This window comes from Morus notabilis, unplaced genomic scaffold (assembly GCF_000414095.1).
Source record: "Morus notabilis unplaced genomic scaffold, ASM41409v2 Scaffold19, whole genome shotgun sequence".
Taxonomy (NCBI): domain Eukaryota; kingdom Viridiplantae; phylum Streptophyta; class Magnoliopsida; order Rosales; family Moraceae; genus Morus; species Morus notabilis.
This window is the reverse complement of record NW_010360880.1, coordinates 478,582-493,185: the sequence shown is the minus strand read 5'-3', so window position 1 is coordinate 493,185 and position 14,604 is coordinate 478,582. Positions and strand designations below refer to the sequence as shown.

General features: G+C 33.5%; 2 protein-coding genes across 2 annotated transcripts; one reads left to right on the top strand and one right to left on the bottom strand.

The window, feature by feature from the left end:
• The first annotated feature begins 6,623 nt into the window (after positions 1-6,623).
• Positions 6,624-10,027, top strand: LOC21405035 (equilibrative nucleotide transporter 3). Its single transcript, XM_010097554.2, has 10 exons — positions 6,624-6,645; positions 7,142-7,206; positions 7,387-7,491; positions 7,935-8,090; positions 8,190-8,333; positions 8,459-8,564; positions 8,878-9,050; positions 9,131-9,291; positions 9,386-9,644; positions 9,875-10,027. The coding sequence occupies exons 2-10, from the start codon at positions 7,165-7,167 to the stop codon at positions 9,980-9,982; spliced, it is 1,254 nt and encodes a 417-aa protein (XP_010095856.1). The 5' UTR covers positions 6,624-6,645; positions 7,142-7,164; the 3' UTR covers positions 9,983-10,027.
• A 1,496-nt stretch (positions 10,028-11,523) lies between these two features.
• On the bottom strand, positions 11,524-13,569 carry LOC21405034 (uncharacterized GPI-anchored protein At4g28100). Its single transcript, XM_010097553.2, has 2 exons — positions 12,526-13,569; positions 11,524-12,047 (listed from the first exon to the last, which is right to left on the bottom strand). Exons 1-2 carry the CDS (start codon positions 13,177-13,179, stop codon positions 11,724-11,726), a joined length of 978 nt encoding a protein of 325 aa, XP_010095855.1. The 5' UTR covers positions 13,180-13,569; the 3' UTR covers positions 11,524-11,723.
• Between the last annotated feature and the right edge of the window lie 1,035 nt (positions 13,570-14,604).

Genomic DNA, 14,604 nt, shown 5'->3' with positions numbered 1-14,604 from the left:
CGATAAAGAAATTTAACCCTAAAATTGAGAGTTTGTTTTAGGATTTAAAGATTGAGAGGGAGAAAGAAAAATTGAGAAATAAAAGAGGAAATGGATATTTTTAGATCATGAATATTGGTCGTTGTGTTAACAAAAAAAGAAAAGATTGCTGGCTAACTATGGCAATAAATCCAACCCCACCATTAATATCGTTACTGTCCGTTTCCACCATGTATGGATGCAAACTGCAGGCTATTGGTATGACACGATTTTAAATCATCAGAGGATATCAAAATTATATCGAAGTAAGAAAATGTGACAATTTAACGGAACATGAGTTAAGAATTATCCTACTGATAAGTACTTTTTTTCATATTAAAGAAAAATAAAGAAGAAAAATCATATTACATGGTAAATTAATGAAACTGTAGTTAAAATATAGCAATTTTTTAAATATTTTTGGAATAGCATAAATAATAATTAATTTAATGATGTCCGTGTATATACTACAAAATAACATAATAATTATTGTAATGAATTATTTTTTAGAGTAAAATATTCTAATAAATGGTAATAAGGTACTTTTGCTTCTCTACCAAAATTTTTTTTTTTCTCAATTCTTTTTTGAAACTATGCATCTGCGCAGTAGTCTGATTAATCAATTAATGATGTACAGTTAAAATTTTAATCTGAACATTAAATAAAATTTAAATTTGTGTTTCATAAGTGTGAAAAACAGATATAGTACTTTTTTTATTATTAAAAAATGATTTGTACAGTTACATTTAAGGAAGAGTTAAACTCTAAATTAGACATTTTAATTCAAATTAAATAAAAAATATAATTTAGACTACGTACTTCTAATAAAACAAACGGAGCTTTATCATTCGGATTTCGGATTAAAGGAAGATAATTTACTCTTTTCCCAATATTTCTTTACATGATATCATAGTCTTTTTATTCTAGTTAAAATGTATGAAATCATAATCAGAAACGTACATATTGATTATTGCCCACCTAGCTCTTATCAACTTATGCTCGAAATAATTGTCAAACTAATTATGCGTGAACCCACGTAATCAATTGACTAATTATTGCCAATTGAACTAAGAATTTGTACTTTGATCTTATCCTAACGAGGACTGGATCGAGTAAAGTAAACGGTCAAGACTAATGAAGTTTGACTATTTGTGGTTGCGTGTTCTCTTTCATTCATTATATATGGGTGGATGTGGAGACGTGCTCCCACTTGCTCTCCCTACTCCCTCTTCGAGTCTTCATCATTTGCTCTCCCTACTCCCATCTGATCACTAATTTAACACTTAAATATATATATATATATCTTTATCTTTATGTACCCTTAATGCGTACACGCCACAAAGAAAAGATCTCGCTCCTTAAAAAGTCAAGTGCTTCATCCAGGCCCCTTTTCCTCGGTTATTCACAATATTTTACCACTTCAAAAAATTTCAAAATAAGGCATATATATTTATATGTATGATGAGTGGCTACTATTACTAACACTTGACTTTAGGGGAGTGTAAATTTACCCACAGACCCAAAAAAAAAAAAAAAAAAAAAAAAAAAACGATATATGAAAAGTAGAAAATGGTGTTTTTAATTTCCAATAGAGTCGCTTATTGTGTATTTTGTGTTGATCCATCAACTTGGTTCAACTACAGTAGTTAGTTGGAATATAGTTAGAAAATATCCTGTCTTGTAGTAGTTAAAAGATTCATATACAAATTCTTCGACATCTATCTTTGTCTCCTCCGTCTCTCCGGGATGAGCTCCCTCATTGTGTGTGTTTGATGGCCACACGACAATTGCGAGGTGTTACGCCAGTGCGCACAACCTCGTTTGGGTAACAAGATACGTGTTGTGCCAGTACAAGGCCAGTGTAAGGTGATCAAATATAAGACCCGTTTAGTTCCCTGATTCAAATTTTTAATTCGAGTTGAGATATAACTTTATGTGAGAACTTTTTACTATAGCAAAAAAATTAGTTATGACTATTTCTGAGAGCTTTTTACTGTAGTAAAACTCAAATTCTAAACTCAAATAGGTGAAATAAACACATAATTTCTTTCATTCTTATCCGACTCTTGAAAAACATCCAATTAGGTTTGACCAAGATAAATTGTGATTGCGAAAAATTCCGGCAGGATTTGGAAAGAAATGGAACTGACCAAAATTAGCTTTCTTTATCCCGTCAAAAAAAAAAAATTAGAAATTGGTCCACTCCGGTAGGTCACCTACTAGGTGACTTCGGTGAGACCTAGTGGCTAGTAACAACCTGTTTAAGTGGTAGCATGTCACCCACTGTGGGGTGAATCCTAGTATTGGTGCTGGTTATCTTAGGGACCCTAGAATTTAAACTCTGAATGGGTAAATAGGTAGGCTATGGGGGTAATTCTCCCGATTCTCTAGCTTCAACTCCGTCCCAAATTAAGTGAGTATAGAGGTGGGTATGAGAGACAAAACAAAAGTTAGATGTGAGGGAAGGACGAAATATACCCGCTCCCGTCCTGTCCCATTGTCATCCTTACTTGTCATCTAGGAACATCAACTACTATTGTCTATTGGCTACTTCATTTTACTATAGGGTTAGTACATGGTCATAGTAAAAAGATAATGAAAACATTAGATCAAAATAGTAGTTTAAATATAATAATGCTGGAAAAATCGTTTGAGCTTTGCATGGTAGTTATTGTGGATAGCTCAATATCACTATTTTCACAATTTTGAGTCCAATGTGGATCTAATAAAAAATGAAAAAATTTAGAAATTCCTTCTCTGTCGAAAATTTAGAGAAAATTTTGAGTTTTTTTTTTTTTTTTTTTTTTTTTTTTTAAATTTTAAGTTTTTTTGAATGTTTTTTGGGTTTTTTTTTTTTTTTTTTTTTTCATATCAATATTAAGTTGTTTTGAATGTGATTTGGTCTTTTTTTTTTTTTTTTTTCAGTCGTAACCCTAAAATTCGTGTCTTTTTCAATTCTTTCATCATTATACTACGTTTATATAAAGAAAACCGTCCTATTCCTGCTATGTGGTCAGCAAATTTGGTCATTACTTATTTGTTTTTGTCACCCAAATAAGACAAAGTATTAAACTATATACTTATACGTGTATATACACTTATGCAGAGTGAGGCAGTTTGTTTTTAAGTTTCTTTATTTAATGCGCTTTAGAGTAATACATCAAAAATAAAAAAAAAATAAAAAAGGCAACCGAGAAAAATGTGCCTTTTCTATTGTGTAAAATCATATACCTCGCCTTATACACCCAAAATAATAATAATCACTTACCTGTAAATTAAAGATCCTTATATGGTAAGACCTCAAATAAATATTGTGCACTTTTAACTATTAAATATAATCAAAATCACATCATAAATAAAAAAAAGTGAAATAGACTATTTAAAATACATATTTGACAGAAATATGCATAAAATTTGAGAACAAACCACACGTTCATAACAAGATCTAAAATATGTAGTTTAGATATTTTTTTTAAAACTTTTTTTTTCATAAGTTTCATGTCGTGTTGTAGTTAGATAAGTCTAATATGAAATTGACTCATTATTTTTGCGTCAATTTTATGTCAATCCAAATTTGACACACCATTTTTTAATTCTAATCCAAAAAATTTGTGTTGTTTTCGAATCATAATGCAATATCATGACTCTTGTCGACCCTACCTATTAGGACGTGTAACATCATTATACTGCGATTATGGAAAGAAAAAGATCTTGATGGACGTCAACAAATTTGGTCATTACTATTTGCTTATGTAATGCAGAAAATAACCTAGTAGTCCCCAATTTAGAACTAGAAAGATTTGATCCTTTAAATTTAGAACTTACTGAGCAAATTCAAAAAGCTATTAGCTAGGGAAAAACCAGATTTTGACAAACTTTTAGATATTGCTAAAAAAACAAGCGTCATAGGAAGCAACCCCATAGTACATTCGGATAAAAATGAAGAATTAGCAGAAATCAAGGTCATAAACCCAGACTTGACAATAAGAACATGAGAAATAAATACACTCCTCAAGATAAAAATGAATTTGAAATTTAGATTGGAGAACTATCTTAGGGTAATAAGACGCAGTTGCAGTCCTCAAAGATCATCAGCATTTATAGTTAGAAATCATTCAGAAATAGTTAGAGGAAAGGCTAGAATGGTAATTAAATATAAAAGATTAAAAATGATAATACATGTTCAGACGGATACAAAATCCCAACTAAAGAAGTAGAACTACTTATCAATAGAATTCAGAAAGCTAGAATATTTTCTAAGTTTGACTGCAAGAACAAAATATTAAAACATATTTTTTAATGATTAATATATGTAGATAGTATACATATGTATGGAGAGATAAGAGAGTGAGTTTGTTTTTCTCTTAATGCAATTGAGAATAATTCAGAAAAAATAAAAAAATAAAAAAGACAACTAAGAATAAGGTGCCGTGTATTGTGTAAAAGTATGGCTGTTCATGAGTTAGGTTGGTGTGGAGTAGGAATTTTTTTTTCTCCACCTCAAAGGGTGCGGGTTGTACATATTTAGCCTCAACGATGTTAGAAAAACTTCACAACCCAATGATGTTTGGGTTGGGTTCGGGCGGTGCAAGGTATGTTGGGTGGTCGGTTTCAACATTCAAAGAATCAAAAACTCAAAGCTCAATCCAACATCAAACATGAAGCAAAGTAGTCCATCCAACATCAAACATAAAGCAAACATAAATTAGTCTACACTCATTAATTAGTCTTAACATAAAGCAAATATAGATGCTTAATTCAAACATGAACAAATTAGAGAGTAGAATGAGTTGTCTACCTAGGGTTAGATATTAGAGGAGGAAAGTTAGAATGCGAGTTGGGTTAGGGTGTGCGGGTCATCATAGGTCCAACCCACACCCCGCCTCAAAACTTTGGGTCAGACATTGAATTGGCCGCAAAAAAAAATTTTAATATTAGAAATTACATTTTTCAGGTTAGGTTAGAGTGGGGTGGGCTGGGCCTGCGAGTTTTGCGGGTTTTTGAACAACTCTATGTAAAAGACACCAAGCTTACCTTATAAACAAAATAGTAATAATCACTTGCCTCTAATGTAAAATGGTTTTACATGATTTTAATATTTTCTCTTCGTTAGTGTATTAGTCATTAGTGTTAGGGGTGTTCAACAAATCCACCAAATCCTAAAAATCGTCCAATTCAAACCAAATCGAACCGAACCAAATCGTTAATTATTTTTAAATTATTGGGTGGTTTGGTTAATTTTTTAATCTAATTTTTTGGCTGTTTAATATGTGATTTGGACTCTCCAAACCGCCCAAACTACCGAATAATCCGCCAAAAAATATACATCTATAATTTTTAAAATGTTTTTTATATCTATTTTAATTTTTATTAGTCATAATAAAGGTTCTATACTTATAAAATACACCCTATCATATAGTTGTTGGTTTGTATAAAAACTACAAATAGTGAATTGTAAGGCATTTGTTATTTTTTAATTATATTATGAACTTGAATCTTATTTTTATTTTTACTGATTAACGATTTTATAATTTTTCCTGAATTATTGAAAAAAATTTTAATCTTAAATTTAAACTACCCAAATTACTTATGAATGATTTGGATCAATTTAATTTTTATTAAAAATATCAAACCGTTCAAAAGAATATTTTATTTTTAGTTTGTGGTTTTTATAAGAGAATTGTCCAAACCAACGCAAACACCACTAATTATTGTGGACTTGCCCGCTGAACATTTCTTCAATATAAAACAAAGATGTTGACTTTCGCCGGGAAACACAACTTAAAATTCCGTTCATTTTACCGATTCGAGTTTAGAATTCAAGTTTTACTACAGTGAAAAGTTCTCAGAAAAAATTACATCTAACTTTTTTACTACAGTAAAAGTTTTCACATAAAGTCAAATCTCAACTCGAATTAAAAACTCGAATCAACAAACTAAACAGATCCTAAATCTCTTCGTTTTGTTGGCATGGAATGAGTCAGATTTTTTATCTAATTTTTAGTATTTCAATTAGTGTTTAACAAATCAAATTATATTATATCATCTTAAATTAAAAATTAAAAAGCAGATTAAATTTTTACATGTCGTGTCATAATGGAAAGCCTCTTACCTCTCGGGGTGCGTTTGGTTACAGTGGAAGAATGGTAATGGGAATGGGAATGAGAATGGTAATAAGAATAGAATAGAAAAGAAAGTTGATTTATTTGTTTGGTTACAATTTTAAGAATTCTCTGGAATGAAATATGAATATTTTCATGTTGACAAACTTACCCTTATGCTATATATAACACTAATATTTTATTTATTAATATAATATATAAAATGTAATATAATATAATAAAATTATTATTATATAATATATTATATAATTATGATATGTAATATAATAATATTATTAAAATTATTAATATAATTATAATATTATAAAATATATTATGAGATTATATTTCTTTTGAATGATCATTTTTTTTAAATCTAACCAAAAATTAAATTAGTATTTCATTCCATTCTCTTCTGTTCATTTCTACGCAACTAAACACACCTCAGGTTCTTTCTCTTTATAGGTTCACACTTTTGACTTTTCCCTATCTCGTGGGTTTTTCATTTTTTTTTTTTCCAACGAAGGTATTAATAAGATTCAAAGAGGATCTAATGCCAGAGATTCAGATTCCTATTAAAAGAAAAAGTACCCAATATTCGTATCTCCTTCGGCCTTCTAATTCATCTCCTCCCTCTCTCTCTCCCCCTTTCTCTCTCCTTATTAATTCATTCATGCTAAACTTACTTATTTGTTCATTCTAATACTCTGTTTTTGATGGTTATTGTAATACTCTGTTTTATATTCCAAGCCATAGTACTCTGTTTCTGTCTTTCGCTGTTGATTAAAGTTGCTAATGTAATCGATTTTTATGCCCTTTTCTTGTTTATATTTCATTATTGATTATACTTGATTGACTTTACATATTTGAATTTTTAATTAAAGTTGAGATATGATTTTATTTAAGAACGGATGAGAAAAAATTAGTTATTAACATGATTTTCACGTGGCTTGAAATAATATTAATATTTCTTCCTCAGATTTAAACCAAATTAGGTGTAATAATTTGGCATTTGTTTATAGCTGATTATTGAAAGAGAGCAGTCATGGCGAACCTTGAAGAAAATGGACCTCCGGCAAGGCTTGAGGTTTGTGATTCATCTTTTGCTTATTTCAATTTGGAATGAACTGTTTGTTATTGTTAAAGCTAAAGCCCATTAAATTAAAAAAAAAAAAACAAAAAACAAAAAACAAAAAAACAAAAAAAAACAAAAAGTATCGTATTTGTTGTTGAATAATAGATTTGAATTTTTTTTTTTTGGTTATAGGGGAAATATGCTGCAATAGTAGTGTGCTGGCTTCTGGGAAATGGGTGCCTCTTTTCATGGAACAGTATGCTAACTATTGAAGATTACTACGGTGAATTGTTCCCGGTTAAGTATTTCTAAAGACTCTTTTTTCAGATTTTTTTTTACCCGGTCATTTAAAGCGTGTGATAATCAATTTTCTCTATGAAATTCCGAACATTTCGAGAATTCATGCATAACTGAGAACTGATTTGTCTAATTGATTGAATTCTATGTTTAGTTTTCTTATGTTGTGATGTTTCATTCATGGAGTGTTCTTTAATAGGGTATAAACCAGTTTTAGGCCCTCAGATCTATATTAGGTTTAGTATTTGCATATTATTGTGGTTCTGATATGATTTTATTGTGTTGTGATGATCCAAAAATAGTCGTATTGGTACGATAATTTTTTTGTACCCACCAACAGAATTCTCATTCATTTTTAGGGCCATCAGGCATGATTTTTTTTTTCTATGCTCATCAATTTATTATGTTTTTGAATCTCCTTTGTTTTCCTGATCATGATGCAGCATTACCATTCCTCAAGGGTCCTAACTCTGGTGTACCAGCCATTTGCGCTTGGAACACTAGCTATACTCGCCTATAATGAGGCGAAAATTAATACTAGGTTGCGCAACCTGTCTGGATACTTCCTCTTTTTCCTAGGTTCTCTTTTGGTTTTAGTTGTAAGTTTTGTTAATTCTACTCACTGATATAAGACATTTATTTAAGTGCCCTTAACTTCGTTTGTCCTCTAATACAAATTCCTGTTCTCCTTATGGTAGTTGGATTTAGCAACATCCGGGAAAGGAGGGCTCGGAACTTTTATTGGAATTTGTGCTTTAAGTGGTTTGTTTGGAGTTGCAGATGCTCATGTTCAGGGTGGAATGATTGGTGACCTTTCCTTCACGCGACCTCAACTTATTCAAGTTAGTTATAGTATCACTGTTCTTTGCATTTTTGCATACTAATTTTTCCTGCATTTTAGTCTCTTCTTGGTTATAGCTTTTTTCTTCTCAACTGTTGATCCTTCTCTTGGTTTGAAATTCTCCAGTCTTACCTGGCTGGTATGGCTGCATCGGGAGCTCTTACTTCTGCTTTGAGGTTAATTACAAAGGCAGCATTTGAAAATTCCAAGGATGGTCTTCGAAAAGGAGCCAGTATGTTTAATTCTCCCAGTTTTTGTCATTTGCAACACTTCTTATTACTTATTATTGCCACTACAGTTTTATAATTGTCTAAGAAGATTAAATGCAATGTCATATGTCATGATAGGGGTACTCCGGGAGGTAAAAATGTGAATTAACTTGATGTCATCCTTTCTTTTACTTTTGTTTGCCTTCCCTAGTGCATTAATTCTGTGTTCTTAGGCTTGTTAGCAAACTTATTGTAATAGACAGAAAAGTTACATCTAGTAGGGCTTTCCGCAGTTTATTCACTTACTTCTCGTTGCTATTCACCGTCCAATTGCAGTTTTATTCTTGGCAATCTCCGTAGTTTTCGAGCTTCTATGTGTTATTCTGTACGCATATATATTTCCAAAATTGCCAGTCATCAAATATTACCGCTCCAAAGCATCCTCAGAAGGATCGAAAACTGTTTCTGCCGACCTTGCCGCTGCTGGCATCCACACATTACATGAAGAAGTATGTCCACTTGATACACTCTTAGAATCTAAAAACAGGAGTTAACTCGATGATAACAGAACATTACGCAATTGTTGCAGGCTGAGGAAGATCTGAAGAAACACGAGCGACTGGGAAACAAAGAATTGTTGCTGCAGAACATTGATTATGCGGTTGACATGTTCCTTATCTATGCACTGACATTGTCAATTTTTCCTGGATTTTTATCAGAGGACACCGGATCACATAGTCTGGGCACCTGGTTCGTATCGTTGTAACTATACTTTGGAATTCCTCTTCAGCAATTACCAAGACATGTATGCAATCTTGTGATGAAAATTTGGTGAAAATATTAGGTATGCCCTCGTGTTAATTGCAATGTACAATGTGTGGGATCTAATTGGAAGATACATTCCACTCTTGAAGTTTCTGAAGTTGGAGTCTAGGAAAGGGCTTGTGATAGCAATTCTTTCTCGTTTCTTGCTCGTCCCGGCATTCTATTTCACTGCCAAGTATGGTGACCAAGGCTGGATGATAATGCTCACATCCTTCTTGGGTCTATCAAATGGTTACCTCACTGTCTGTGTCCTCACTTCTGCCCCCAAAGGTTACAAGGTCGGTTAAAATCACAAACAATGCTATAAGACACTGTTGCTGTTGAGCACCGCATGCTAATAAAAGATGGGTCTCACAGTATGGGACATAATCTTCTATTAATCATGGTGTTTAGTGCCCGTGGTGCCTTCAAACAATTTTCATATATTACTGCATAATACTTCCAAAGTTGAATCTCTTGGACCATTTTATGTACTTAAAGCAAGTATTGGGTTTTGGTTTTTTTGTAGGGGCCAGAGCAAAATGCGTTGGGAAATCTGCTGGTATTGTTTTTACTTGGAGGCATATTTGCAGGCGTAACGCTTGACTGGTTGTGGCTAATAGGGAAGGGCTGGTGAGCGTTTTTTATTTTATTTTATTTTTATTGTTTTACGTTTATAATATTCAGTTTGATTTGTAAATGATGGCAAAAAGGAAATATTGAGACGTCGTATATTAAGATTGCCCCTCATTACTCCCTCTATTCCAAGACTGAATTTGTGTTCGTTGCCGTATTGTTGTTTCATCTCATTTTAGCAGTGTTGTGAAACGATTGAAATCATTCATCAGCGAACTAAAATTTTAAATCTAAAACTTATGGGAAACTCGTATAATGGGCCCAGAATTTGCAAAAGGAATCCATTTGGGAATGCACAGTTCAGATACACAAGTGTTTAATATCTTGTTAAGGATTAGACTACAAGAATCTTAACGTTCATCCTTCAATAATCAAATTAACTCTCATTTTCATTACCAATAAATCTTGGCTCCACGGGTTAAGAGAACTACGATACGACAAACATTCATCCGCGATTCTCTCCTTTGAACATGTGAAATTTAACGCATAAAATAGTTATCATTTCACACCAAATAATGTATAAACTAGTCCAGTTTATACTTGTCTGATGCAAATAATCGTGAAAATTTCATTTTAATACATTGTTATATCGAAATATGAGTTTGATATTTTTTATTTTTAAAAATTTTACGTCAGTACTTTAAATTTTTTTAATACCTCAGAATTTTTTTTTACGACACGAAAAGATAAAATTACCCTTCTTATAAAATATAATTTTAAGCTGAACTATGAGAAAAACTTTCAATAGAATCTCTTAAAAAAAATTCCCTCAAAATTCTAATCTCTTTAGTTTTTTTTTTCCTCCTCAAAATTTTGATCAATATTATATTTTATAAGGAGAATAATTTTATATTTTTGTGTCTTAAAAAGAACTTCGAGATACTAAATTTTTTTTTTTAAAAGTCAAGATATCGATATAAAATTTTAAAAAAAAAATATCAAACCCATATCTTAATTAACAAAAACACTAAAAATAAAATTTTGCTCAAATAATATCATGTTGAAGGGCTATTAAAATAAACAATTAAACCTTGTTTCGTTCCTCCCAAATTTTTCAAGTGACGATGCGACAAACATACTCAGTCCTCGGGAGTTGCTTGTACTGTTGCTTCAACCAATGAAACTTGTTTATCTTGTCATTTGGCAGTGAAAAGCTTAAAAGCTTCCCAGCAATAGTCAACTAAACAATTGTACGTTTGGTCCCAACGAGCGAAATTGTAATTTGAATAACGAGTCAAATTGTAATTTGAATAAAATTAGAGTAAAATTAAATAAAATTAAAACTTAAAAAAATGTGAATTTAAATAAAATTATAATTTGAATTTAAATTTTTTTATTGCAAAAAACAACCTGGTCTTTAACCAGAAACAAACAATAACCCACTAACCACCACTCTTTTACGTATCATGATTGAAACGTTAACGTTAGTATAAAATAAAAAAATAATAAAAAAACTTCCTATCATTGGCAAAAACAGGATTCAAATATGTGGGTGTTGTGGTAATTAAATTGTGCAAAATATGAGACGAAATTGGTTTTTTTTTTTTTTTTTTTCCCCTCAAAAGAATTATGAACTTGTATTCCAATTATCCACCCTACAATACGAAAGTGAAAGAAACGAGCTGAGATTTACAATGGGTAAAAATAGACAAAAACAACCCAATTAGCTCGTTTTGTCTACTAGCATCACGTGACCCGGCAGAGACGACCAAAAATACAGATAGGCCCCACGTGATACGGCCTCAAACAAACAGGGACACCAAAATGATTAGGGGCAGAAAGGGAAACAAAAAAGTGGACAGCGATGATGAGGCTTGGGCCTTCTCGAACTGCAGGGAATCGACGGCGAGAGGCATGTTCTCCTGGTCAGGGCTGCACCGGGACTGGTGGGGTGGGTGCGCACTGTACATTATGGCGCGCAATACAGCCGAGACGGTCGGTATGTACGCCGTCTTGTTTCGGGCGAGAAGCCACGTCAGCCCCATGAGCTGGCAGTCCCTGTTGAACATCTTGCTCGCTCTTTCACTTTGGGAATTCTCCGTTCCGTTCTTGAATCCTCCCTTTAGCTATGAATTGTGATTGTCATTTAAACCAACAAAAAAGAAGAAAAAAATAGTAAATACCAATTTCTTAGAAAGAAAATGTTGAATTTCCTTGCAATATCCATAAATTCTTCCTAGTTTTACTTCCTCTAATGACGACCCATCACTATAGTCGAAGAAATTGGGACCACATTTTCTTAACAGTGTTTCATAAACTGAAAAGAATAAAAAATAAATAAAAAATATTTTCTGACCCAATGCTATTTGTCACCAGGTTACATCTAAATAAATTCCCAAACCCAACCATATAACAAATGCACCTTTTTTTTTTTTTCAAAATTTTTAAGTGGAACAAAATGGAGAAAAGAAAAAATGAAGGTATGATTAAATAGACCTTGCAAGTTGTAACAATGCATGTTTGCATGAGAACCGAGAATGCAGGGGAAAAAAAAAAAAAAAAAAAAAAAGATCTTTAATTGTAAAATGCAAAAAGTGGAGTTACCTTTTGGAGGGCACCCAAACATCTAGTACAGCCAGAGTAAGAAGAGTTCCGGCAGTTTCTCTCCAAGTTCCTGACGGCGGCGGTGGGAGTGGCGTTATGAAAACCGGAGACATTAAACGCCGCCGGACAGCTGAGGGAGGTAATCTGATGGAGCCTAATCCCGCAGAAGCAGAGAATGGCGTCGCAGCTCGCATTGGGCTGCGGAATCCGAATGTTCCGACTCAGAAGCGAGCTCTGCAGAGAGTTTACGCACTTCTGCGAGTCGTCCGGCATCATAGGAAGATCTCCTCCTCCTTCCGACACGGACGGAGACGGAGCCGCCGCCGGAGAGACCTCGAGAGCGGAGCGCGCGTGGGCGGCGAAGAGCCAGGCAGCGAGAACGGGGCAGCAGCGGCTCCGGTCGAGGTCTCGGCCGCAGGCCTCCTTGACGCCGCCGAAGAGCTCGTCGGAGAGGTCGAGGCGGCAGATTTGGGCCTGGGTCTGGACCGGGAAGGCCGGTACGGTGTTTGGGCTTGCGTACTCCCCGGGCTTTAAGGGCTGGTTTTGGCCCGTCGCTGGCTCGGCGAGAAGGTTGGCCAATGACTGTTGGAGGAAGCTTAAGGAGAGGAGAACGATGAGGAAGGTCATTAAAAGGGAAGTGAATGAGAAGAGCATTGTGACTTGTGGGAGATAATGATGAAGTTTGTGACTTGTGTGTTTGATTTTGAGATGAATGATGAAAGTGAAAAGGGTGGACCTTGGAGATACGAGATACTCAAAGCAATTACTCACTTCCCAAAAATCCAAATGACGAACTTTGAACAAAGAAATAATGGAAGAGCACTCTCCAGAAAAGGTGATTGTCAAAGGAAAAGAAGGGTGGACTTAGAGAGCTCTCTTGAGATTTATGCGGACAGCAAATTAAAGAAACGCTCCAAATTCACGAAGCTAAGTAAGGACTAATCAATTTTTACATTTTTTTTTTCCTTTCTGGTGAAAGTAGGAAAAGGAAACGGGTGATAGGACTATAGTAGGGGGTCCAATGGGGAACAGAAGAGATTCGTTTGGTGGGAAGAGAGAGAGAGAGAGAGAGAGAGAGAGAATGGAGTGGAGTGGGTTTGCATGATAAGAATTGCGAAAGAGCTGTCTGTCTAGGGATTTGGCAGCTTCTGCCGTCCTTTTCCTTTTCATTCTCCGTTTTTCCCTCAGAAGTGCTGATTATTGGAAAAGTGCCTTCTTTTTGGAGCATTTCTTCCCTACTTCCGTTTGCTTCCTAATTCTGCTACTCGCCTCTACTCATGCCAAGTAATTTCCATCTGTTTTTTTTTAAGGGAAAAAAAGTCGAACCAACTCTTGTATGTGGTGGGTCTAGCATTTTGAAAATAATTGGAACGGACCCGTAACATCATCAATAATTTAATCACCTATTAAAGTCTCCGCTTGCTTATAAAAAATAAATTTAAAAAAAAATTCACTTATTAGAGTCAAAATTTTGTGCTATTTCCCTATTTCTTAGGTTAGGAATGCAGCTAGGTTTCACGAGTATATATCATTTCTCTTGATTACAAACTATTGTAATTGTTTCGAATCAGTTATTTGTTTCTTCATTTTCTTAATGCACGTACAAATTAACAATCTACTACTACGTTTCTTATGTTGAATTCACTTTTGCTATTAGGTTATCCCATACATCGCAGGCAATAAAGATTAGTGAAAATTGGGTCTTGTTCTTTTAACAACTCAAATCACAACTCAATTTCGTTTGCTACAATGCTCTTTCTTATAAAAATTTAAATTCAACTCTTTTATTACAGTATTTTTCTCTCACATAAACAGCTCAAATTCTCAAACAAAAATGCTATGAATTTCTAATCCTCTCTCTATCCTAATCAACTTGGCTAATATATATAGGACCAATGCATGAATAGCATATTACTCTTGACAATGTGTTGGGAACAATTAGAAGAGTTCTTATGGAAGCCTATTATGTCCCATTTGGATTATAGTACCAGAAAGATTTGTCATACGAAAAAAAATACATGAAGGAATATGATTTGGGACACCTGCGGATCATGAGTCGTATACATAGATACATGATTG

Excerpts from the sequence above, each read along its gene's own strand:
- LOC21405035 (XM_010097554.2), top strand. The coding sequence starts at position 7,165 with ATGGCGAACCTTGAAGAAAATGGACCTCCGGCAAGGCTTGAG. Across the intron at positions 8,565-8,877 it reads TGGTCTTCGAAAAGGAGCCA|TTTTATTCTTGGCAATCTCC; the intron begins GTATGTTTAATT and ends GTCCAATTGCAG. Across the intron at positions 9,051-9,130 it reads TCCACACATTACATGAAGAA|GCTGAGGAAGATCTGAAGAA; the intron begins GTATGTCCACTT and ends CAATTGTTGCAG.
- LOC21405034 (XM_010097553.2), bottom strand. The coding sequence starts at position 13,179 with ATGCTCTTCTCATTCACTTCCCTTTTAATGACCTTCCTCATCGTTCTC. Across the intron at positions 12,048-12,525 it reads GTTTGGGTGCCCTCCAAAAG|CTAAAGGGAGGATTCAAGAA; the intron begins GTAACTCCACTT and ends CACAATTCATAG.